Here is a 25,625-nt window from a genome sequence, read left to right on the forward strand (position 1 = left end):
AAGGAAGGATGGAGAAAGAGGGGGGTGGGTGGGAGGGAGGGAATGCATAGGGAGAGAGGGAAGGAAAGAAGGAAGAGAAAGAGAGAGAGATAAAGAAAGTAAGAAAGAAAGAAAAAAGGATAAATTAAGACTTCAAAAGCTCCTTGACACTTTTGGATATCAGTTTCATAAAACCAAGGACAAAACACAGCTTTCTAAACATGTTTTTAGAAATTTTAGATTATTAGTGACCCTTACCGAGGGTTAGAAGGAGAAGGTGGATTCATTTCTTTCTGATAGTGGCGACCCTGGTTGACAGGCTGTAAAAGACAAAACATGCAAAATATCAATTAGAACAACTCTTAATATGGATGTTCACGTGCATTTTCAGTTCTGTAATGCTTTTCTGAGACACAGGCCACAAAAAGGGTCTGGATTTATTTTACCGATCAGGTAAAGGCTCTTGGGAATCCAGTAAGTAGCAGAGTAGAATAAGGAACACAGGTTATTTAAATGGCCAACAATCACTGGGCTCAACTGCATTTATGATGGAATTAAAGGTCATGTGTTAGAATCCTCCATTTTGTAGAATTATTATTTTTTTTGCCAGTCCTGGGGCTTGGACTCTGGGCCTGAGCACTGTCCCTGGCTAGCACTCTGCCACTTGAGCCACAGTGCCACTTCTGGCCATTTTCTGTATATGTGGTGCTGGTGAGTTGAACCCAGGGCTTCATGTATATGAGGCAAGCACTCTTGCCACTAGGCCATATCCCCAGCCCCTTGTTGAATTCTTATGCCATAAAAAATGGTTGAAGTTGGGTGCTGGTAGCTCATGCTTGTAATCCTAATGACTCAGGAGGCTGAGATTTAAGGATAATGGTTCAAAGCCAGCCTGGGAAAGAAAGTCTATGAAATTCTTCAATTAACCACCAAAAAGCTAGGAGTGGAGCTGTGGCTCAAGTGGCAGACCAACATCCCTGAACAAAAAAGCTAGTTGACAGCAACCTAGTCGAGTTGAAGCCCCAGCACAGGCACAAAAACAAATAAGCCCCAATGATATTTCTAGACAGAACAAAATAAAACAAGATACCTTGTAGAACCAATACTGCCTTATGAGCACGAGTAATAATGCACAGGCTTAGAGACACTGAAAATATTTTTATGTTTCACTGCTAGTAAGTGTCCAAGATACTTTGAACTGCCATTAATGAAAATGAAATATGAAAATCCTAAGTCAAGGTGGTCATTTTTTCCCAAGTGAACAATAAAGATCTAAGCAGTGATTGGTAAGCTGAGAAAATAGATGCCAACACCTAACAAGAATGTGATATCTCAACTTTTCCTTCAATAAGAAAACTTTTATTTTTATAACAGCTAAAAAACTGCACCCTATATATTGTTAAACTCTGCCTGTAATGGAACTTGATTTTTTTTCTCCTTTGTTCTACAAATGGAGAAAATTCTGTTAATATAAATTCTCTTTTGAATATCAACACTAAGTATTTTCCTCATAGCAGTATAATTCTCTTTTTTTTTTTTTTTTTTTTTTGGCCACTCCTGGGCCTTGGACTCAGGGCCTGAGCATTGTCCCTGGCTTCTTTTTGCTCAAGGCTAGCACTCTGCCACTTGAGCCACAGCACCACTTCTGGCCATTTTCTGTATATGTGGTGCTGGGGAATCGAACCCAGGGCCTCATGTATATGAGGCAGGCACTCTTGCCACTAGGCCATATCCCAGCCCCGTATAATTCTCTTTTTAGCATTGTTTTTTTTTTTTTCTTTTCCAGTCCTGGGCCTTGGACCAGGGCCTGAGCACTGTCCCTGGCTTCTCTTTGCTCAAGGCTAGCACTCTGCCACTTGAGCCACAGCACCACTTCTGGCCGTTTTCTATATATGTGGTGCTGGGGAATTGAACCCAGGGCTTCATGTATACGAGTCAAGCACTCTTGCCACTAGGCCATATTCCCAGCCACCATTCTGGTTTTTATTACATGTTGGAACTTGGTACAATTTCAAAAACTTTGGTCCATTAAAAAAATTAACAAAATGTTACTTCCCTACTCAAAGGAGTTAAAAGACTTTGTCACTCATAATAACGTGGCCCACAGTTTTTACCCCAACCATAGAAAATGGTGTGGCAATGATACCTGTATAGAAAAATATCCATATGCCTTACTTCCCACATTTTCCTTATTTTAATAGGTCTTAAAGTATTAATGACACAGGTGATGGAATTCTTCAGAGTAACCTGTCTCCCTCTATGAATAATCTCTTAGAAGTGATCCTTTAATTTAAATCAAATATCCCGTCTGATAATCACAGTCAGTTAGGCTGACTACCTGTGATGCACCATGAATTTAAATGTATTCAGATACTTTGGTAATTGAACCAATATCAATGCATCACCATTTCAGTAATAAGAAACAACAGCTGGGGAACAGTGGAAGGAAAAACATGTCATAAGGCATATTTGATCTCACTAGAGAAATAAGACTTGCAGCAATTTGAAAGTGAAATTTACTTCTATGATTTAGGCTTTATTATTTCACAGAAAAAAAAAGAAATTAGCAAGCGGAGGGCCTTATAGGTTTTCTAGATCAACTCACACTGGTGAAGAAATATTCCCGGTAATAAAGTCATTGGTATTCATTCAGTATTTCAGCTATATGCAGGCCTCTAGTGAATGGACTTCTGCCTATTTATTTTCAGAGACATTTCCATAATTCTCTAAGAATCATAGTCCTGTTATTCAGCCAAAGGTCCATTTCTTAATTTTATTCTGCTAATTCTATTTGTACTTATTCCAAATTCCTATTCCAAATGACTTACTGTATCCCTTGGAAAATGGCTACAGTGTTGGACTCAGTTCTCACTTTAGACTCCACTGAGATGACCCTGTCCATCTTTGCTCATGTTTATATAAAACAGATTCAGCAATGCAATGAAGAAAAGCTCTACACGTCAGTGAAAATTCACATCCAGAGTGATTTTTTAAGTTACTACTTAAAAAAAAATTGTCAAGGTGATGTACAGAGGGATTACAGTTCCAGTAAGGTAGTGAGTACATTTCTTGTCAAACTTGTTACCTCCTCCCTCATTTTTTCCCACTTGCCCTCCTCCCCAAACTCCCCCCTCAGGCTGTATAGTTGGTTTACTGCATATTGTAAGTATTGCTGTTGCATTGGTTTGCCCTTTACCCTTTGTCTCACTACTTTGATGTTTTCCTTCCCTTCCCTTCCCTTCCCTTCCCTTCCCTTCCCTTCCCTTCATTCCCTGATTCAGACAAACATACACAATACCAAGGGTATCAAAATCAAATACAATGATAACAGGGGCTAAACCATAAGGAAGATAAACAAAAGAAGAAATAATTCCACATAGTGCTTAGAAAAAAACAACAATGATAAACTGCTTGTTTCTATAACTTGGAGTCCATTCACTTAGCTTCTTCTTTTTTTTTTTTTCTCAAATTTTTATTGTCAAACTGATGTACAGAGAGGTTACAGTATCATACGTTGGGCATTGGATACATTTCTTGTACTGTTTGTTACCTTGTCCCTCATGCCCCCCTCCCTCACTTAGCTTCTTCTTATATGTTCATATGTACATAGCTATTGAGCTACTGTGATAATCTGCTTATTATCCTAGACATGTACTAATTATTACCAACGAGGAAAACCATGGAGTTATGTTTCTTTGGGTCTGGCTCACGTCACTTAGTATGATGTTTTTCCAAGTCATTCCATTTCCTTACAAATGTGGCAATGTCATTATATTGTTGCTATAAATGTGATATACAGAGGGGTTACCATTTCATAAGTCAGGTAATGAGTACATTTCTTTTTGGGCAACATCACCCCTTCCTGTGCTTTCAGAGTGATTCGTATGTGCTACAAAACAAAAATATCTAATGGAAGGTTCTCAAAGTAATAAAACTGTTAACATAGAAGGTGGATGAATGATTGGTTCTATGAAGCCAGATGTCCTCACCAACACATGGATATTGATAGGGTTCAGGACATGGTACCCTAAAATGGCACTTCAACAGCATGGTCACTCCCACATTCCTTTGCTCTTTGCACTGCAGTTCCTAAGACCTTTGTATGAGAGGTGCCCTCTCCACACCCAGAAGAAAGGAACATTCTGCCTCTGAAAACTGTTTCAGAGAAGCAATTGAAACAAGGGCCCTGCTAAGTCCCCCCTCCCGCCCCAGGTTATTTCCATTAGCTCAAATCCCCTTTGTCTCATCATGGTTCTCCAGGACTTTCCACACCCAGCCAAACCTAGCATAAAAATACACGTTTAACTATACCTTTGAGTCGTCACTATTTACAAAGAAGGCTTATGCATCACAAAAAGCTTAAGATGAAATAAATTAGTATGCTTTTCTGTTATTACTGTCTTTTGTTATAGAGACCACAGCCATGAACCCAAAATGGGTAGGGAAAATATAACTTTTCTTCCCATACTCTGTTTCTGCATTTGCAGTAAATCTACTTTTAGGTAGGCAACATCCTTTGACAGCAGCAGTAAAAGAAAAATTAAAAAAAAAATGAGCTTCAGTCATATGTGGAGGATGCCACAAACAGATACAAAGAGATGGCTACCAATATCTACAAGTAACTATGACAAGAATAATTAACATCAGTAAATGATATTTCTTCAGCAGTTACTATACATGCTATATAAACTCCATAAACTCTATAAACTCCAACAGCACCATGTAACAGAATAGGACACTCAGAGTAGGCATTGTATCCCTTATGTAGTGGAGCCAGAATTGGAACACATTCAGTATTATTCCTCATCCTACTCTCTTAACTAGTACTTAATCCAAAGTGACAATTCATGCAGTGTTGAATACAAAGGCTCTGGATGATGACTGTGACAAAATCGATGGAGTTTATGGCAGGAATAAAAGGTGGCTCTGAAATAAATACATCTGAAATATATAAGACTACTCTCTACTATAAATTAAATCCATCTGATTTAATTCTGACTTGTCAGTATATGTTTAAAGTTAGTAAAGCTAAGATTTTCTGCACTGTTAAATTCAGGACAAATGGAAAATATAGTCGTACTCTGAATAGGTAAAGTTTATTTGGTGGGGTGATTTTCATAGTCATCAAACACGGAATAATTTGGACATTTCAGTATTCTCTTGACAGCACAGATAGTACACTGACCCTGAGTTCATTTTCTGTATATCTTTTCTATAGTTGTAAAAGTGTATTTTCTCATATGATTTAGCACAATCAACAACTTACTTTTTAGCTTGTTAAAAAATCTTCTACCCAAAGAGAGTTGAGAAGTTAATAAATCTGTAGATGAGAAGGAATTAAAACCTATCAATTCTAAAGCACCTGAATGGCCAGTAAATAATGTTTTGGAGCCGTAAGAATCATGCAAAAATGCCAATATGATCTTGAGTTAAAAAAAAATACAATGCCTAGAAATGTGGGACCTTCCTTTTGGTGGTGCTGTTGCTATGCAGTAGTGCTAGGAAAGCAGCACTCATAAAATTTTCCCACTGAATGTAAGACAGTGCTTTTCTATGACCACACTGCTAGAAATGTTGGAGTGAGGAGAGAACTGAAGGCTAAATAAAAGAACAAGAAATAAGATGATCCTGTTAAGTTAAAAGGTAAAGACAATATTTTAATGTTGTTATATAAAATCTATGAAAATGGCAATAATGTAGTAAGGTAAATCAAGACTATAAATAACTTGTCTGAGAATCTCACTATATGTTTGTAATTTTATTAAATGTATCTTGCATCAATTTTTCCTCCAAATGTTCTCTTTAACACGCCATGTTAGATGGATGTCTGAGATGAACATTTTAATTTTTTTTCTTTTTCCAAATTGGGAAGACTTATGTGTTTGGTGTTAAGACTATGGTTTGGGAATCCTTGACTTGAAGAAATAATAGCTTTGGGGTATTCATTCACATCTGCATGTTTGGCATGCTTTTCTTGAATCTAAGTTTTTGGAGGGTCAAGACAATGATGAAATAAAATAGTTGATCTGTAAGGCTCTGTGATGGCCAGTCTGGATGCCAATGTTTAAGCTCATATTGAAATAAGCACAAAAGCATCTCTGCCTACCCCTACAGTCCTCTACAGCTATAAAACGGGAAAAGTCCTAGAAATCGTTTCCAATCACTTAGTGGCTCTTTGGAGGAGAACAATTTGTAGTCAGCGTGTGCACTTACCCTGCAGCAGGGGCCTCAGGCTCTTGCACCCACGCACTCACTCAGGTCACACAGTGGCAACATGAAGAGGTCCTTTTATTAACCCCATTATTTGCAGGTGATGCCCGAAAATGGCAGAGGTGGGATTTGGGCCCAGGTGGAATTTATATTCTTTTGGTAATCACCTGAAGCTGTATCCACTACTAGCTGTTCCTTAAGATCACACACACACACAGACACACACAGACACACACAGACACACACATACACACACACACACACACCCCAATTGTATTGTCAATCAAAGTCACTTAAAAATTCATTATAACTAACTCCTAGCTTCCCTTACCAAGACTGTCTACAGTCCTGTTTTTGAATGTCTCATGAGGGCTACTCCTAACAGAAACCTTCGAAAACTGATTACTTGTAGCCTGGTTTCCACAGAAATTGTAAAGCATTGTTTTAATTGAATTTTGTTCTAAGTTAGAAACTTTGAAAAATTTGTCTTCCAAAGGCCAATGAATTTCTCAGTAGGCTTGATTTATTTAGCATGAGATGCCTACAAAAGGCAATTTGCTATGAGAAATATGGTTACACTTAATTATACTTTACGATGACTAATTTATTATATCTGGATACATTTTAAACAGTATATATTATTCTAAACTATATAGATGCTGAGGAGAGCAGCTAAGGCATCAGAGCTCACTGTAAACACAACAGATTTTGCTGAAGACTTTAGTTCACTTGGTGTCAGCTTACTAATTTTAGACTGTAATGCGTGTGAACTTACCAGGTAAAGCTATTACACTGAATGCTATCTGCTGACTAGATCTTCCCTCCCTCCCCTCTCCCTTCCTTCCCCTTTCCTCTTCCCTTCCCTCTCTCTCCTATTACTCATCAGGCCTTGGAGATTTTTCCTCCAGGTATACACTTAACATTCACTTATCAGATTTTGAATATAAAACATGTTCTACACTATTCAAGATTTTAAAGGAAAACAAGGGTCATGTTTATTCTGGAGTTTTGGAAAAAAATTGACATAATTTGTGTGTTGTTGATTTAATAGAGTCTGAGAGAAAATTGTGTACTTGACAGTGAGGACTGGAAAAGGGCCACAGAGGTGTTGGAGCTGTTTGAGGGGCAATCAGGGGCAAGGTATTGGGATATGCACAGACTGTATTTAAGAAATTACAACTAGGATGAAAGCATGGAATGAAAGGTAAGGATCAATGAGAGATGAAGTACAAATGAAGGCAGGTCTAAATTATGGAGATCATGGTGCCAAACTAAAGAGTCAATGGGAGCCACTGAAAGCCTTTATGGGGGGGGGAGATCAGATCACAAATCTGAATATTAGTTATCATATCAATGATAACTAAGCTTTATTTATTAATTGCTTATTAAGTTCCAGATACACGTGCAGTGGTTTGCAAGGTCATAGCTTAGATTGGAACTGTGACACTCTGGCTTCCGAGAAGAGGCTCCCAGCCACCAGGCTATGGTGCCTGGGGTGGGGGCATAGAGACAGGAGGGACTACTGAAAGAATTTAAATGAAAAAAAATAACCACCATGGCTATATTAAGAAGTGAAAAGAGAGGAGTCTCAGGATTTGGAGCCCAGTTGGACATGGGGGATCAAAGTGTGGAAGGAGAGATCCCTTCTAGCTTCTGGGTCAAGGGCCAGGGTGAGATACTTGTGCAATTCACTGAGATATAAGAAGAGTAGGTTATCATTGTGATAAGATTTTCAGTTCTTTAGTTTCTCCTATCACTTTCTTTGTACAGTTTCTGAACAGAGCTGGATGAACTCATAGAAACACCGTGGTGATGCCTGCAAATTGCTCTATTTAAACTCTATATGAGCTCAGGATACAGAGTTCATTAAGGAATGTGATTTCCTATTTGTTGATAGCTCCAGTATTAGAATAAATTGAAATGGATGCCATAACAAACATATCTTATGAATACCAAAAGTAGGATTTTTCAATATTTTCTGTCTCAAAAATAGACTTTTCAATTTCTCATTTAGTTGAATAGAAGGGTTATTAAGTTCATTACTAACAGTGTTATTTTTGCTACAGTGGAGTAGTTGTCATGCAGGAGACTTTAGTGCTTGCCAGAACAGGACAGTGATGAGAACATGGTATCCAGGGCAACCAAGAGTTCAGACTTCTCAGTCCATAAATAAACATTCCTCAGCTTGCCCTCTGTAATGCTGGTCTCTGAGCTGCTTCATGGTAGAACGTGCTCCACCAGGAGGCCACTATTCTCTTTCTTACTTGTGGGTTAAATGAGGGTGGAAGAACAGTGTATACAAAAGGCAATATTTCATTCAAAATCTGCTGGCAACAAAAATCTGCAAGTGACTTAAAATTACTTTGGCTAACAAGTATGCTCTGGAGCCAGGGTAACCCGAATATAGATATTTTTCTGGGTAGATGGAGACTCATGTGGCATTATGCATGTTTGATAACTGTATTTAATGGAAGCACAATTGAGGCAAGAAAAACCTGGGGGAAGAGCAGGTGGGAACAGAACACACTAATTAGAAACTGCTGTCATTTTTTCCTTTCACATCTTCATGGAGCCAATTAGAATTCTTCCTTCATGAGGACTTGTAAATTCTCTGCAGATCACAGAAATCACACCTTCCACTAGAAGTGTGTAGTATCTATTTGACAACGGAGTTATATATCAAGAAGTCACCATATCATGGAGGCTAGGAGCTCAGGCTTAGGAGAAGGGCTAAACTAATACTGACTTGCTTGGGAGTTTCAATATTCTCCTCTGGAAATGGAAACTGTTTTGGTGGCACTAGAAGGAATAGATTAAGGTTACATGTGTGATAGTAAGTATTGGAGACCACTAGGTATCTCCAAGACTTCCAAGATTTACAAAGATGTTGGAGCTCCAGAAAACGTTGACTTTAATTTGCAAAAGTAAATTGCAGAATTAATGATTACTTATTCTGTATGTAAAGCATAACATCCTCTGTGAACCGTACTTCAACTTAATGCTTATGATATAGTTATATATGAACATGGATCGATTAAATGATTTAAGAAAGTTATGTTTTCTTTAAATTCTTAAAGAGATATACTTATTGTTGAATGAAAAACATATTTTAATGTGCTTGATATAGTGAACATGAGATTATAGTTTGGATCTGGCAAGCCTCCCAAAGGATCATGTGTTGAAAGCTTGGTCCTCAGTTTGTGACCCTTTTGGGGGATTATAGAAACTTTAATAGTTGGGCCTCCTAATTAGGAAGTGGAAGTAAGTAAGGGGTATCCCCTTGAGGGAGGACATTTTGACCGACTGCCACCCTTTCCTCGGTCTCATTCTACCATAAATTCCCTGCTGTGATCTTCTGTCTCACCGCAGGCCTAAAGTGAAGGGTACAAGTGACCATGGACTGAAATAATGAACCAAAGTAAACCTTTCTCCTTTTTAGCTGTTTTTCTCAGTTATTTCATCACAGTAATAGAAAGCTGACAAACACTTGGCTTTTATGTAAACATTCTTTGGGTGTATAGATATTTTAAGATGGCTCTAAATGGTTAAGAACATGGTAGCTCTCATTACTATTATAGCATTTAAAAATGATGAACTGGATATTGATGTTTATGATTTATTTGTCCAAGTAAGCCTTAAGATCTTTGAGGAAAACATTGTAGAAAATGGATTGAATCAAAACGTTGTGCTGGGATCCACCTCTGAGCTGATGTAGAAATTTAGGCCCAGGATTCTAGTCTGTTCACTTAAAAAACAGGAAGACTAAGACCTGTTCCAACTCTCTGCTGGGCTATGGTGATGGCAATGGCCATACTTAATGTGCTTCAAACCATGTCAACATAAAGGAATGAAAACTTTGGTAACAAGCACAGTGCCTGCCAAGACTCCTCAGACATAGGGAGACATCAGCCAATAAATACCTAGTGACTTCTACAGAAGGTTCCCTTCCAGCTTCATATCAAAGCAATACTTATTGTGTATTTATAATCTCTTCCCTTTTGTCTATTTAATGGATGCTTATTTAACAAATCTCAGGTCTCCTCTGTTTGTCAGGGGTTGGGATAGGACTAGGAATACAATTAAACACTCAACATCTACAGTGAAACTATTCTTTCTTCTTTAAGTGTATGGTTTTATACATTGCTATGATTTCAGTGTATCCCTAAAGTAGTTTTGTTCAGAAGTTCAGCTGCCAATTGAATAGTGTTAAACGAGGTGATTAGGTTGCGGGACTGCCTTCATGAAGCATTTAATTCCATGACTGCGGAAGAGGGTTAGTTATTATGAGGATGGATTCCTGAAAAAAATAGATGAATTCAGCTTCCTTCTACTGGCACCTGAACTTGCTCTTCCTCATCCCCTTTCTCACTTTCTTCAATGGAGTTATGTAGAATGAAGGTCCTTGCCACATATAGGCCCTTCAACTTTGGACTTCAGATCTAGAACTGGAACTTTTCTTTTTCCTTATGTTTATATATAATCTAGTCTCATGTATTATGTTAGAGTTGCAAAGAAGAGAGTAAGATGGTCGACTCTACTATGCATACTTTCTGATAGTAAGTAAATACAATATAAGAAAAGACAATGGCAGCACCTAGTTTTTGCCCCCAGCTTTAAAACATTATTTTGGAAAGAGTTCTAAGTATTTCTTGCAGTGATTGTTCTCATTTTAACTCCACTTTTCCAAGTCAAAGCTAGACTTTGAAAACTTGCTCCTTTGAAAATACATGGACTGAATGCAAAGCACAGTACTCACAGGTGGTAGGCAGGAGTTCCAGGTGGTCGTGTCATCACTGCTGGTACTGATGCTGACATTACAATTGTCAACCTGGGATGCACTGAGACCATGGGGTGCCCCAGTGTCTTCCAGTTCTTCATTCTGTTGCCGCCGTAGGCTTGCCAGCATCTGCAACTCAGATTCACTCATCTGGCTGGGCTGATAGTTTCTCCAGTTGTACTCCTGAACAAGAGAGAGGAAAATGACAGAACAAAGGTGCACTTTGCTTAAAGGGTCTTTCTTAATTTTTTATAGGTTACCAACAAATGATTCTCCTTAACCTTAACCATTATAATGGTTCCCTCACTGACACAAGCCAGAATCCTTTACAGATCTTCAAGAAATGCCTACCCAAATCTGCCTCACCTTTTCCTCTTGCTCTTGATAGGCTAGCCACATTATGCTTTCACTTCCTCAAAAACACGGGAGTCGTGTCTGCCTTAGTTCCTGTGTACATGCTAGTACTCTCTAAATCTGCTAACTGGTAGGCATCCTTTAGGTCCCGGGTGATGTGTCCTCTCCTCAAGGAAGCCTCTTTTTGACAGTGACCAATGGGGTCAGCTCCTTTTTTTCAGGTGCTTTCATGAGTTTAAACAATTTCATTTTTAATATCTCTATATGTTTACCATCATAGGTCTAACTTTAAGATACAGGGTCTAGGGTTGTTTTAAATCTGTGAATTCCCACTCTGCAGGTATGGAAAGCTGACTCCCTATTACCTATCAGAACTTTGTAATAAAATTAAAGCCAGCAAATTTACCACGCAAATTTTTTTTTTTTTTTTTTTGGCCAGTCCTGGGGCTTGGACTCAGGGCCTGAGCACTGTCCCTGGCTTCTTCTTGCTCAAGGCTAGCACTCTGCCACTTGAGCCACAGCGCCACTTCTGGCCATTTTCTGTATATGTGGTGCTGGGGAATCGAACCCAGGGCCACATGTATAGGAGGCAAGCACTCTTGCCACTAGGCCATATCCCCAGCCTACCACGCAAATAAGTCTGAAACATTTTTTATAAACGTAACTTCTAAGATATATTATTTTCTTATTGTAAACATGAACTTAAAAAGGATATATTCTTTAAATATGTTAGCATTGTGTTGATCCTATGTCATACATTCTTGGAGAGAAGAAATCATGTTTGCTGTAACTAGAGGAACTTCTCCAGAAGGAATTTTCTTCCGTTTCCAATAAATTAGAACTCAGTAGATAGACTAAGAATATAATGAAAATGTGTATTTTTTCCCGTAAAAATGTTTATTTTTAGCATTTATTACAGCTGCACTTGAGTCAGTTTCTGGAGTTCACAGGTAGGCTGTGAACTCTGCACAGGTGAGCATCATGACTTCCTTAACTCCTCCTTTATTTCATGTCTGGTGCTTAGTAGGTGCTCAACATATATATATATGTATATATATATATTTATATTTATATAATTATTTTTTCTTTTCCTTTGTGCTGATCCTGGGGCTTAAACTCAGGGCCTGGGTGTTGTTCCTGAGTACTTCCACTCAGGGCTAGCACTCAAATACTTGAGTCACTGCTCTACTTCTGGGTTTTTAGTGAACTAGAGGTAAGTGTCTCATGGACTTTCCAGTCCAGGCTGGCTTTGAACCATGATCCTCAGATCTCTGCCTCCTTAGTAGTTAGGATTATAGATATGAACCACCAGCATCTGGCTCAACTAATATTTGTGTTGTTTTATTGTTTTTGTGGGGCTGAGGTTTGAATTCAGGACCTTGCACTTGATACACAGGTGTTCTACCTCAGAGCCTATACTTCAGTGCAACCATTATTTATGACTTACTAAAAACATAAAAATTCAAAGAAGATGTTTGTTTTGTTTTTTGTTTTTTGCCAGTCCTGGGGCTTGAACTAAGGGCCTGAGCACTGTCCCTGGCTTCCTTTTGCTCAAGGCTAGTACTCTACCACTTGAGCCACAGTGCCACTTCTGGCTTTTTCTATATATGTGGTGCTGAGGAATCAAACCCAGGGCTTCATGTATATGAGGTGAGCACTTTGCCACTAGGCCATTTTCCCAGCCCAATGTAGATTTTTAAAACAGAAAAAACATTTCCTATTAAAAAAAGCACAAAAGAGAATTAGTGATTTGAGCACTATTGAACACGAACAACAAATATATTCAAATTATGGTAATATTGATAATGTCTTCCATCATTAAAAGCTGTTGATTGAAATTTGGAGGCACATAGGAAACATGTAAGGTCTGAAAGTCAGAAAGGCCTCAGAGCTAGAATAAACATCTCCAATGTAGAATACAGTCAAGAATTCAATGTATAACCTGGTAAAATTAAGAAGAGTGAGGGAAAAGGTGAGTTGGGGAGGGATGGGTGAGAACATTGAAAAGAATGACATTGATCAAGATGCGTTGTACTCATAAACTGCTTTGTTAAATGGCAATTTCTTTGGATAAATACTTAAAGATAACATAAAAAAGGAATACTACTACAGATCTTTAGAGTCTAGTATAAATATCAGCTTAATGTATAGGGCAAGAATTGCGATGTGAAAGCTTGAAAACATTTTATTTCATTCCTCTTTGGATCAGATCAGATTTGAGAGGAAGTACTAGTTTGGATACTGCTAAAATGTCAGCACTGCATTTGAGCAGTGTGATTTACACCCAGCACTGGCATGTAACTTAAAACAGTTTTACAAATCTCTTGTACATTTGGAACTAATGGTATTAGAGCAAAAGAGATCTTCTCCAGGAGATAGTAGAATTGTTATTTATTCAAATCCTCTACACTTACTTTCTCGAAGAGCCCTTTGAGGTAGTTTCTGCTTTGTCTTGCCTCCCATCCTCCTCCACTCCCCCATAAGATGTCAAAAGAAAATGTAATTTTGAAAAGAGTTCTCGGAGGCCCTAAGACATTAAACATTTTTTAAATAAAGCATTACCATCACCATAATTTGAGGTTTTTAAAAGCTTATTATCTAATAATGTGATGGGGAGACTTTCTGGGAAAGTGCCAATGGAACTTCAATGAAATCCTTGTGTTTATGGCTCCAGAGCTTGGCACCTAAAGAGGCGAGACAACTTCAAGGAATCATGAGTGTTTAATACACTTTGAGGTAAGAAGAAGAACAAATTTATATTCTAAAGAAAAAACACTAGAAAAAGGAAATGAGAGATATGTTAAATTCACAAGAAGTGGTTGAGAGAATAAATACAGGGAAAGCTGTTCACCATCCTTGTTATTAGAGAAATACAACTAAACCCCAAGAGGTCGAAGGTGGCATTTGGTAGTAATTTTAAATTGTCAGCAGTGGTCTTAGTGGCCTTTGAAAGGACTCTCTTCACCAATGGCATTACTGAAGTAGGGGCTGAGAAGTAGCTGGCTGGCCTCTTACAATCATTTGACATGATGGAAATATGACAGATTGAGTCATTAATTTATTGCACAAATACTTACTCTATCCCATGTCAGGTCCTGTTCATGCTAAGTTTGCACAGAACTCTATATTTCCATGATTTCATCTCCTACAATAGTAAAATGTATTCTGACAACATTGTGGAAGGAACAGCCAAAATGCACAGAGAGAAGCACATGACTTTCTCCAGAGAAATTGGTGGCAGAGGCAGATAATTAACTTAGTTCTCCAAGTCATTTCTGATTTGCAATCTCTTAAGCCACTTTAAAAATCACCAGAAAGGCTAAATCATTTATTAGGGGTGTTTTTAAAAATAGAAGCTTGAAATAAAGTCTTCACATTAAAGTGGACTCCAGCAAAAGATGTTACCTGACTAAACTACACAACTGCTGAGAGACAATGATTCTAACATTAATGGAATCACAATGTTATATATATATCCAGGTTGCATCTCAAAATATCATGGTACAAAAGAAGGGAGATATTAATAATCAGATCTGTAGCTGGCTGCCGGTGGCTCATGCTTTTATTGCTAGCTACTCAGGAAGCTGAGATCTGAGGATCTAGGCTCAAAGCCAGCTTGAGTAGCAAAGTCTGTGAGACTTTAATCTCTAGTTAACCAGCAAAAAAAAAAATCACTCAAAAGTGATTTTGTGGAGGTGTGGTTCAAGATCTCCAGCCTTGAGGGAAAAAGCTAAGGGAGAATGTCTTGGTCCTAAGTTCAAGCCCTAGTACCAACAGTGGGAGGAAGGCTATATAATTTGGCTGTGCTCAGTATCCCAGGTAAGACCCTTACTTACTAAGCCAGTCCAGTCATTCATTTTCATCAACTTTTCCTTAAATATTATTAGGTGCCTGAGACAGTGAGGTTACAATGGCAGTCAAATGCAGCCCTTGTTCTGGTAGGCCTTACCATTAGAAGGGCAAATGACAGGCATGAAGAAATGATTATGCATAAGGTAGAAGCCTAATATTATTAATCCCACAAAATCTTGATAATGATAAAAAAGAAAACATATAACTTGAGCAAAAAATATAAACTACAACAAACAGAACTCATATTTTAAGCTGATGACCTTTGCATAATCACTGTTCCCGATTCTAGGATACAGAGCTTAAAGAATCAAATATCAACCTTTAGTGTTTTGTGAACCTTGAAAAGACCCAGTTCTCCTAAAATGAGATGAGCCCAGGTTAAGTTCACAGTGATTGTATGGAGAAAGATGAACCAGGCCATGAAATAAGGTCAGACCAAGAACCTCACTCTACTCTTTCAAGATGAGAGAGAAATAGACCTAGGAGAAAATTGTAACTTTTTCTTTTCTTGTCCTGGAGCTAATAAAATCATCCAGACTCCCAGAATCAGGCTTACACTTAGACAGTGCCTGATTACACAGCACAGAAGATATCACGTTGCAAAAATGTTTAGTGCAAGGTCTATCAACTTATCGCTGTCTCTGCATTCTTTTAAGTTATACTGATTAACTTAGCAAAAAGTGTTAGTTATTTTACAGAGGATAATGGCTGTTAGGACATAATACATATGACAGCAAAGAGAAAGGATATATACAAAGGGTCTGAAATTCTAGAAAAGAGAGAGGTCACTTTTTGTTAGATAAGGCTTTGTGAAGAAGATGGTATCAACACTGGGCATTTAAGAAGAGAAATAGTGTAGCATATTCCAGCCCACCGGACAAGAAAAGCAGAAGGTAAGCCAGAAGTAGGTAGCTTCTTGTTAATAAAAAAAAATTAAATTGGCAACAAAGTAATACTTCTATTCTTTCAAAAATAAAATCAGTATAACTGATCCAAATCAACAGGAATAAAAATACATGTAATACAATTTTAACAGAATGGCTTCCTCTTTTCTATCCAAGTCTTATCAAAAGTCTAAGATCTATTAAAAGATATATTCTTAATATATCACAAATAAAACTACCAACATGCCCAGTAAAGCAGATGAAAAAGTAGGGTTAATTCACATTGTGAAACATTATACAGCAATGAGTGACCTATTGAATCTCATCATCAAAATGCTAAGTTGGAGGAGCCACACATATAAGAGTATATAGTGGTAAAAATAATACCAGGGATGGAGTAGTTGTGGAGGAATAGTAAGTATCAGGAAGAGGTAGAAACAAGGCTTCTAGGTTGTAGGTATTCTTTCTTGATTTGAATGGCTGTTACATGGTTTTGTCCAGTTTATGTAAATATATCAAGCATATGCTTATGTGTACTTCTCCATGACCAATAAAAACAAAGACATCTAAGGTTGAAAAAAGATTTCTAGAAACTTGGTGCTGATGGCTCACACCTGTAATCAGTTACTTGGGAGGCTGAGATAGAGAGGATTACAGTTCAAGACCAACCTGGACAGAGAAGTTTGCAAGACTCCTTTTCATGTGGATGTGGCGGGGCAAGTCTGTTATCCTTGCAACATCAGGAAGTCTGACAGGTGGCTCTCACCTAGGCATATGTCCAGACATATATGTCCAGAAGTGAGACCTTACTTTAAAAATACCAAAAAACAGGGCTGGAAATAAGGCTCAGCATGAAGAGAGTCAGCCTATTTAGTGAGAGGCCTTGAGTTCAGACTCAAAGAAAATAACCTTTGGCAACTCTGTCTTGTAGTTCAATTTTTTTTTTTTTTGTAAATGTCGCTAGGAGAGTCAGAGTCAGGAAATTGTTGAAATAACAATTCAGCAATTTTATAGTTGTAATTAGAAAGTTTGGGAGGTTTTTTGGACCCTTAAAGAATACCAAGAAAAGTATAAAAGTCAAATTTTCAAAGCTAATTTTAAGTTTTAATTGACATTCTAATCTGAAGTTCAATCTCCTTTCTATTTCTATTTGCAGACAATGTTTAATCTCTACTTTGACATTTTAAATAATAGCTGTTAGTAAGTTAGCGTTCAGGTCATCTCACCAGCTGGCATTCCTAAAAATTTGTTTCTAATTTCTAATCTATGAACCTCCCATAAGAGTTTTCCCTGACTCATGGGGGACAAGGGTTCACTAATGGGAAGAATGATGAGAAGACAGGAGCTACAAACATGAACTATATGTAATACATAGTTGGCCACCCAGGACATTCACAATTTATGGTAGCTTTCAGCATTTGCTTCACCAGGCAAAGGGGTAAATTAAAATTTAAAGACAAAGCCACAGACCTACTTGAAAAATTTTGCTAAATGTAAGGGATACTATGTCAAGTCACATAAATCAGAAGCCAGACCATTTGAAGGAACTGTCTGGTCAGAGTGTAGATCATGTTTTATGTCAATGGGATTAATAAGGGACCTAGGCACAACCAGAGCCAATACTTTAAATATCGGTGACAAATCTTTCAGCATGTATGCTAGACACATTTGACAACCCTTGACTGAATCCATACTTCACTATACACATAAATCATTTAAAAGGTCTTAGGTAGAGAATTATTAGATAATTAAACTCAAATTTAATTTCTTGTAAGCGAATAGATAACTTTCAATCCCATACATGTGCCATTTTTTGGTGGAGGAGAAAGAGCATGAAAGGAATTTATTTTTCACTTTATATCTTCTCACATTATGTATTAGTATCAATTAGCTGTATAAGGATGTTTCATTGTGACATGCTCTTATCTACATATTAGACTAATCACTTCACTTTTCCTTATATCCCTTTCTCTCTTCCAAGTCATTCTCGATAAGCTCACTGTTCCATTTTCACAGGTGTACATGAAGTATTTTTGATCAGATTTGTCCTTTTCCAGTATCTCCATTTGCCCTCTCCCTTCTTTCACTAATACCCAAAGCCTGGACAGAACCAGATTTACATTCTAGCCATTATTTTATATTCAAATGAAAAGAATTTTACAAAGTTCTTTAGATCAATTTGTTGTATTTGCATAGAATGCCCTGCTAATGCATGGCTTCAATAGACATGTACTTCCATACATCTTACCTTGATAGCATGCTAATTTTTAGAAACAATTCATTGACATAAATAACAACTCTTCTTATTAAAATGCTTAATTTTCTAGCACCTATCTTTTGACAGAGAGGTGCTTCCTGAATTTAACAACCGGTGTATCTCAGAAGGAATCTAGTAAAGTAAGCTGACCAGGTCTCATATTATACCCAAGGGTATGCCACCTTCAAGGCAACAGTAGCTTAGGGGACAAGTGAAGTCTAGTAGCTATTCATAAATGATAATTTAAAATACTGTGTAAAGAACCTGGAGGAAAACAGTGACTGAGACTGTAGAAATGAAAACAGCAGGGGGAAGTAAATGGAAGTTTCTGGAATGGGAAAGTGATCATTTTAACTTGGTTTAATCTGTTTTAGAACAAGAAAAGTCTGTAATAACAATACAAATGTTATCATGTATGTACTTTTGTGCGCCAAAAATACTCAAAAGCTTCAAGTAACAGATCATTATTCTTTGTTATTGTTCCTTCATTGAAGGACGTGGTTCACTTTGCATGGTGATTAACTTTTCTAACCGAAACTCTTGTTTGAGCCTGCTTTGTCACTTAGATGTAAGCAAGATGAAGCCTTCTTTTCTTTATCAAATAGAATAGTGGAGCTTAACTGAAGATGTGAAGATGAGATGGAGATAATAAAGCACAGAATATCCTGTGGAGTGCCCAGCATATGGGAGGTGTTCCAAACCATTAAGAATTCTAAGTGAAAGTCTTCATACCTCAGAGTGTTTAGGAAACGCTGCTAACCTAGTGCTTCTTATGTAAATAGTAGGAAAATGGGAAGTATGAGTTGATGCCACTTAAAGTTAGGAAAACTAAGCCATCAGAGAAGAAAAATTTCTTCAACAGACATCTGAGGAATAGGATGTAAGCTTAGTATCATAGAATGTTGGAGAACTAACAGGAAAACATTACCGTGTGTTTGGCTAAACACTGCATCCATTGGTATCGGCTCACACTTCTGTTTGTCCCTTCATTTTGTCAAATTATCCTACCTACAATTTCTTCAACTTCTGAAAATTGCATACTGAGTTGCTCAGAAAGAGAGGCAGCGAAATGACCTAATGATTTCAGTTATTCTACAATTTAGGCTATAATTCCACTTTTTGTTATTTTAACATATTTATATAGAGCATTTTGCTTTTGTCTATAACTAAATGAGATACTGGATGCAAAGAAAAGTGAGGAAACAAAACCATCTGGGGAAAAAGCCAGGCACTGGTGGCTCATACTAGTGATCCTAGCTACTCAGGAGGCTGAGATCTAAGAATTGTGGTACAAAGCCAGCCTGAGCAAGAAAGTCTGAGATTTTTAGCTTCAGGAAACTCAAAAAAAGCTATGTGATGCTGTGGCTCAAGTGATAGAGTGCTAGCCTTGAGCACAAAGAAGCTCAGAGACAGCTCAGACTCAAGAGTTCAAGTCCTAGGACTGTAAAAAAGCAAAGCAAAGCAAAGTAAAGCAAAGCAAAGCAAAACTAAACAAACAAAAAACCAAACCCAGAAATAGAGCTATGGCTCAAGTGGTAGAGTGCTAGCCTTGAGAAAAGAGCCCAACGATAACACCCATGCCTTAAATTCAAGCCCCAGGATCCACACAAAAAAAGGAGGGGAGAGCAGAAGGAGAGGGGAGAGCAGAAGGAAAGGGAAGGGTGGGGGGTGGAGGTTAGGAGCAAGTTCTACCTGGGAAATTTCTATGCTCAATTCAACTACTTATGCTGAATGTTACCTCACCAAATTCTCTAATTTCACATTATTGCCAATAATACATGGAAATATAAACTGAGATAATGACCTTGTCTTTTCAGGGATAAGGTACTACTACAGTTTTGACAAAAAAAATTAATGGGTAGGAGTGTCCAATTTATCAAATGAAATATTTTTCCTGTGGTTAGCGTTAAGGGTTAGGAAATGCTACTAGTTTTGCCCAAATCCAGTTCCTTCTGTCAGTTATGGAGCCATGCATTTGCAATTTAGCTCCGAGAATGAGGCAGGCACATGGAGGGAGATCTTTAAGGGAATGATCAAATACTATTCCTGCTTCTGAATCTTTTTTTTTTTTTATTCTCTTCAGGGTATCCCTAAGAAAAAACAGATCTGTTACCCAGCAGAAGGGATTTATTAATCCATTCTACATTACCATATTGTTCAAATGCAGAGTGCACAAAGCATACTGCCATATAACAACCAATTACTGAATAGTATTTAATTTTTGAGATTTTTATGAATTTGAAAATATTTTATTTGTTTTAGAATAGTAGGTATTCTGGTGTATATTTCTAACTACCAGTTGTTAGGTAATTAGAACATATCCTTCCTTGGAGTATAATCCCTGGGATTATAGACTAGGTATGATTTCATTTAATAGTCAAAACAACCTGGCAGAATGAGTGTTATTTTCCCCAAGCTTATAGATGAGGTTGCTGAAGCAATGAGAAGTTAGTAGAAGTCTGGATGTAAGTAGGTCTGTCTGACTGCTGGCGCTCTGAGCCACCATGTCCATGGCTCCACTTCCCAGTTTGGAGGGATGAAATGTAGCTAGTCTTTATGGAAGGCTCTTTATCCGGTTGCCCTATGGCAGCCTGAGACCAGTGTGTGCTTGCAACAGAAGTACCAAAGGAGGAGCTGCCCTTAAGTAAGCCTGCTCATTTGAGCCAGGGCAATGAATGCATGTAATATGCAGGGTAATGGGAACTTGACACAGGTGTTTGGAAACAATGCAGTATTGTTGCAGTGGACACAAGAGAGGGGTCAGAAAGATAAGAATTCCTTAAACAATAGAGTGTTGTTGGAAAAACAGCTGCAAGTGGCATACTCAAGTGGCAAATTCAAAGAGAGACAGATGGCTTCTCTCTGTATAAAGTGTTATACACCTAGAACATTGAGAATTTTATATAAATAGAATAATTCTTTTAAAATTCTAGAGAAATTTACCAATTCATTTTCCTCTATATTAGTAGAGCACAAATTGAAAACTTTACTACTTAAAAAAATACCATGATTGATATCTTATTGACATCCCTAACTACAAACTGGACTCAATTACATCTGGTGGGCAGTGAAATAAATCCTTCAACTTTACCCAAAATATCTTGACACTTAAATTGAAATTTTTTCCATATTTTACTATGGTCTAAAATATCTTTAAAAGTATCTTTCTATAATTCAGTTTTGATATTAAAAAGTACAGATTAAAGTTGAAAATTAAACTGGGCGCCAGTGGCTCACACCTGTAATCCTAGCTACTGAGGAGGTTGGGATCTAAGGATCATGGTTTGAAGCCAGTCTGGTCAGTAAAGTCCAGAAGACCACCCCCCATGTCCAATAAACTACTCAGAAAAGGCTGGAAGTGGCACTGTGGCTCGAGTAGTAGAGCGCTAGACTTGAGCAGAAGAAGCTTAAGGACAATGCCCAGGCCCTGAGTTCAAGCTCCAGGAAAAACGTTATATGACTCATTATAATTCCTTTCCTATAAAAGTTATTTTTCTTTTCCTAAAGAGAATTTCCAAATTTTAATTAGTATCTTATTAGCCTATTTTGTCTGTCTCATGAAAAAAATCAACCATTCTTTAGAAAACTCAAACTTTTCTTTTTTTTTAGAACAGGCGAGGACTACACAGCTTCTATCTCTTTGTTTAGAGATGCAGTTAATGACATGTGTAGATTTAAAATGATTCATTCATAACTGTTTGAATGCAGTTATATGTGCAGAAAAGTTTAATTACTAGCTATCTACATGGTTGCAATATTACCCAGAAGACTGTACTTCTTTCTTAATTAAAAATATTTGAACTTAATAATAGAGAACTCTATTAAAACATGAATAAAACATTACAAGGAACTTTACCAAGCAGTTAGCAAATCAATTTCAATAAGTATTTCTTAAGACTTACTTGTTCCTTTCCATCACAGGGAATTAGACAGTTCTGTATCTCTTTTTGTAAAAGCTTTTGCATCTCCTTTGACAAAATGTTGCTTCACATTGACACTGTGAGAATGGTTTTCAATGGGAAATCTACTTACAATTCCTGATTGCAGTGTCTTGATAGCTAAGGTCCTCCTGCTGTCCTTCACAGCTCATGATGCAGATAGATTTGTTTGCCATATGCTCCCTAGTATTGTCACCCAGGATCCCCACCACAGACCCAGAGTAAGGTTCTTTTTTTTTTTTTTTTGCCAGTCCTGGGCCTTGGACTCAGGGCCTGAGCACTGTCCCTGGCTTCTCTTTGCTCAAGGCTAGCACTCTGCCACTTGAGCCACAGCGCCACTTCTGGCCATTTTCTGTATATGTGGTGCTGGGGAATTGAACCCAGGGCTTCATGTATATGAGGCAAGCTCTCTTGCCACTAGGCCATATCCCCAGCCCCCAGAGTAAGGTTCTGCCTGATGTTGGACAAGAATTTCTAGAACTGTAACTACTTCATTATCTGATCTGTTTTTACAAGTTCCAATCACAGAAGTTGTTCGCAAGTGCACCTGTTTTCTACTCCCCATAGACTATTAGTCCTACATTGGCCACTTTTCTTCATCTTCAGTCTGAATTATCAGTATAACATCTCATTCCATTCCTGCTCTGTTGCATCCATCTTGACACAGCCAGAGAAAATTTGCTAAGGGTAAATCAGACTACATATATTGCTGCCTAACTTAAAATCCTCTACACATTTGCCATTGCACTTGAAATACAGGCCACATTCCTTATCACAGCCCCCTGGGCCTTTCATGACCTCAGTCTTTTGCACCTCTTTTCTTTATCTCATCATTTATTCTCCCGTAGACCACATGGCTCAGCTACATAGGTCCTTTACTCTTCAAAGATGTCCATTTCAGGAGCACTGTCTCCAGCTGTTCCTGTTGCCTGAAAGCACTGCTCCCAGGTTATCCAAATCTCCGGCTTCTCTTCTCTTTAAACTTAACATCTGAGTTCAAATGTAAACTACACAGATGGTAACTGAAGTGTCCACTATTCTGCTCATTTCTGTCACTTGGTCACATCATTCTATTTCTTTCTTTCCATACTCTTATCACAGATTATTTTGTGTACTTGTTTATTGTGTGTTTCCTAATAGACACAGGCTCCTGAGCAGAGAGGCCTTATCTAACTTGGTCAGTGATATATCTTCAACACTTAGAAGAATGTCAGTCTTATAGGCACTCAATAGAAAAAGAGATGCTCTTATTATCCAGAAGGAAAGACACAGAGCTGTATCTCATCACCTAGAGATCATTTATTTTAGAAGCTCAGCTTAGATGGAAGAGCCCTCAACACCCAACACGTCAGTGTTTCAAATACTCAAACTAAAATGCTTGTCAGTAATGGAAATTCCAGGCTTGCATTCATATTAACATTAGCGGTACATCTAGTACCAAGATGCTTTTCTAACTTTTCTTTTGGCATTGGGGACATATTATGACTAAATTCATATGGTCTGTGATACAGTCCATTCAATAGGAAAGCATGATAGTTAAAATGAAAAATCTATGAAATAAGAGAAGAATTTCCACTAAACATAGCATCATGTTTTGAGGCAATAAAGCAAGAAAAAATAAGTCACCCAGAGTGGAAAAGAAGTAAAACTACCTCTGTTAGCAATGACATGATCATAAGTATAGGAAATCAAAAGAAATTCACAGGAAGTAATAATCAATACAACAATGTTTCAAGATATAAAACCAATATATAAACATCATTTATATTTCTATATACTAGCAAAGACCAAATCAAAATGGGACAAAGAAAACACTTCTATTCACAGTAGCATCAAAAAGAATACTAGGAATACTTAGGACTGGATTTAAGGAAAGCAGCACAAAATCTGTAGGCTGAAAATGATGAAGCATTGCTGAAATAACTTTAAAAAGACTTAACTATGGCTTAAAAAGGCTTAATAGTAGTACTAAAATGGTAATATTTCCCAAATATGATCTGCATATTTAATGTAATCCTATTTAAGTCAGCTTTCCATCACTATAATGATATATCTGAGGTAACTTTTACTTGGCCCACAGTTTTGGAGGTTTCAGTTAAAGATCAGGTAAACCCACTGATTTGGGCCAGTGGTGGATGGCAACTGCAAGTAGCACAGGGTGGAACAAAGATATTTACATCAAGGGCCAGGAAGTGAGAGAAGGAGAAAGAGGAAGGGCTGAGGCCACACAATCCTCTGAAAGGGCATTCCTTCAATGACGTAAGGACCTTCCAAAGGCTCTGTCTACCTCTTAGATGTCCTCAGCACATTCCAACAGCCCCACTTAGGCACCAAGACTTTAACACAGAATTTTTTTTGGTAGATATTTACCAAATACATGGCAAATCCCTGCCAAAACCCCAGATGCCTTTCCTTTTTCTTTTTTGTTTCTTCCAGACATTGACAGGCTAATCCTCAAATTTATATAAAGATGTAAAGGACTCAGTACATCAAAAACATTGAGGAAACACAGAACAAAGTTGTAGAATTTATACTTCTTGATTTCAAAGCTTATTACAGAGTTACAGATATCAAGATAGTATGTTCTGACAAGAGAGAAGGCAATTTTTTTTTAAACAACCTCTTACAGGTCTGATCAACTAATGGGGGAAAGAAGAGCTTGCCCTCTCCAACGGTTCAGTATCCATTAACAAAAAGATGTTGGCAGATACCTATCTCATAGTATACACAAAAAATTAATGCAGTATAGATCATAGAACCAAATATGTGAGTTACAACTATAAAAGTCTTAGAAAAAAACTCAGGAATAAATCTTTGTGTCATTGGATTGGGCAATAACTTGTCAGATACAATACAATGCACAACAAATGAAGAAAATATAATCTTGTCTTCATCTAACCAGAAAACTTTTGTGCTTCAAAGGACACCATAAACACAGCCTATTAAAAATAAAATATTTGGGGGGAGGGAGGGGGGCATGAGGGACAAGGTAACAAACAGTACAAGAAATGTATCCAATGCCTAACATATGAAACTGTAACCTCTCTGTACATCAGTTTGATAATAAAAATTTGAAAAAAAATGATAATAAAAAAATTTAAAACAATTAAAAAAAATAAAATATTTGGGGATTATATATCTGACAAGAAATTTTAACCTAAATTATAGTAAGAAATCTTACAAATAACTAATAAAAAGGCAATCTAGTAAAAAAAAAGACAAAGCATTTAATAGGCACCAATCCAAAAGAGAAATACAAATAGCTAACAAGCACATGAAGTGAGGCTCAACACCATTAGGTAGAGAAATGAAACTCAAAAATCACAGTGAGTTACTGTTTCATTACCCCTAGCCTAACTTAAGTGCAAAAGACA

General features: G+C 37.5%; 1 protein-coding gene across 3 annotated transcripts in view; it reads right to left on the reverse strand.

Moving 5' to 3' along the window:
- Cfap20dc (CFAP20 domain containing) overlaps positions 1 to 25,625 on the reverse strand; it is a 197,492-nt gene that overhangs the window by 36,347 nt on the left and 135,520 nt on the right. For all 3 annotated transcript variants that reach the window (XM_048356061.1, XM_048356059.1, XM_048356058.1), the window contains 2 exons: positions 10,946 to 11,149; positions 238 to 299 (listed from right to left, as the gene is read on the reverse strand). In XM_048356061.1, the coding sequence (XP_048212018.1) occupies positions 238 to 299; positions 10,946 to 11,149 (266 nt within the window). The remainder of the gene's footprint in view (positions 1 to 237; positions 300 to 10,945; positions 11,150 to 25,625) is intronic.

This window comes from Perognathus longimembris, chromosome 10, assembly GCF_023159225.1.
Source record: "Perognathus longimembris pacificus isolate PPM17 chromosome 10, ASM2315922v1, whole genome shotgun sequence".
Classification (NCBI taxonomy): Eukaryota; Metazoa; Chordata; class Mammalia; order Rodentia; family Heteromyidae; genus Perognathus; species Perognathus longimembris.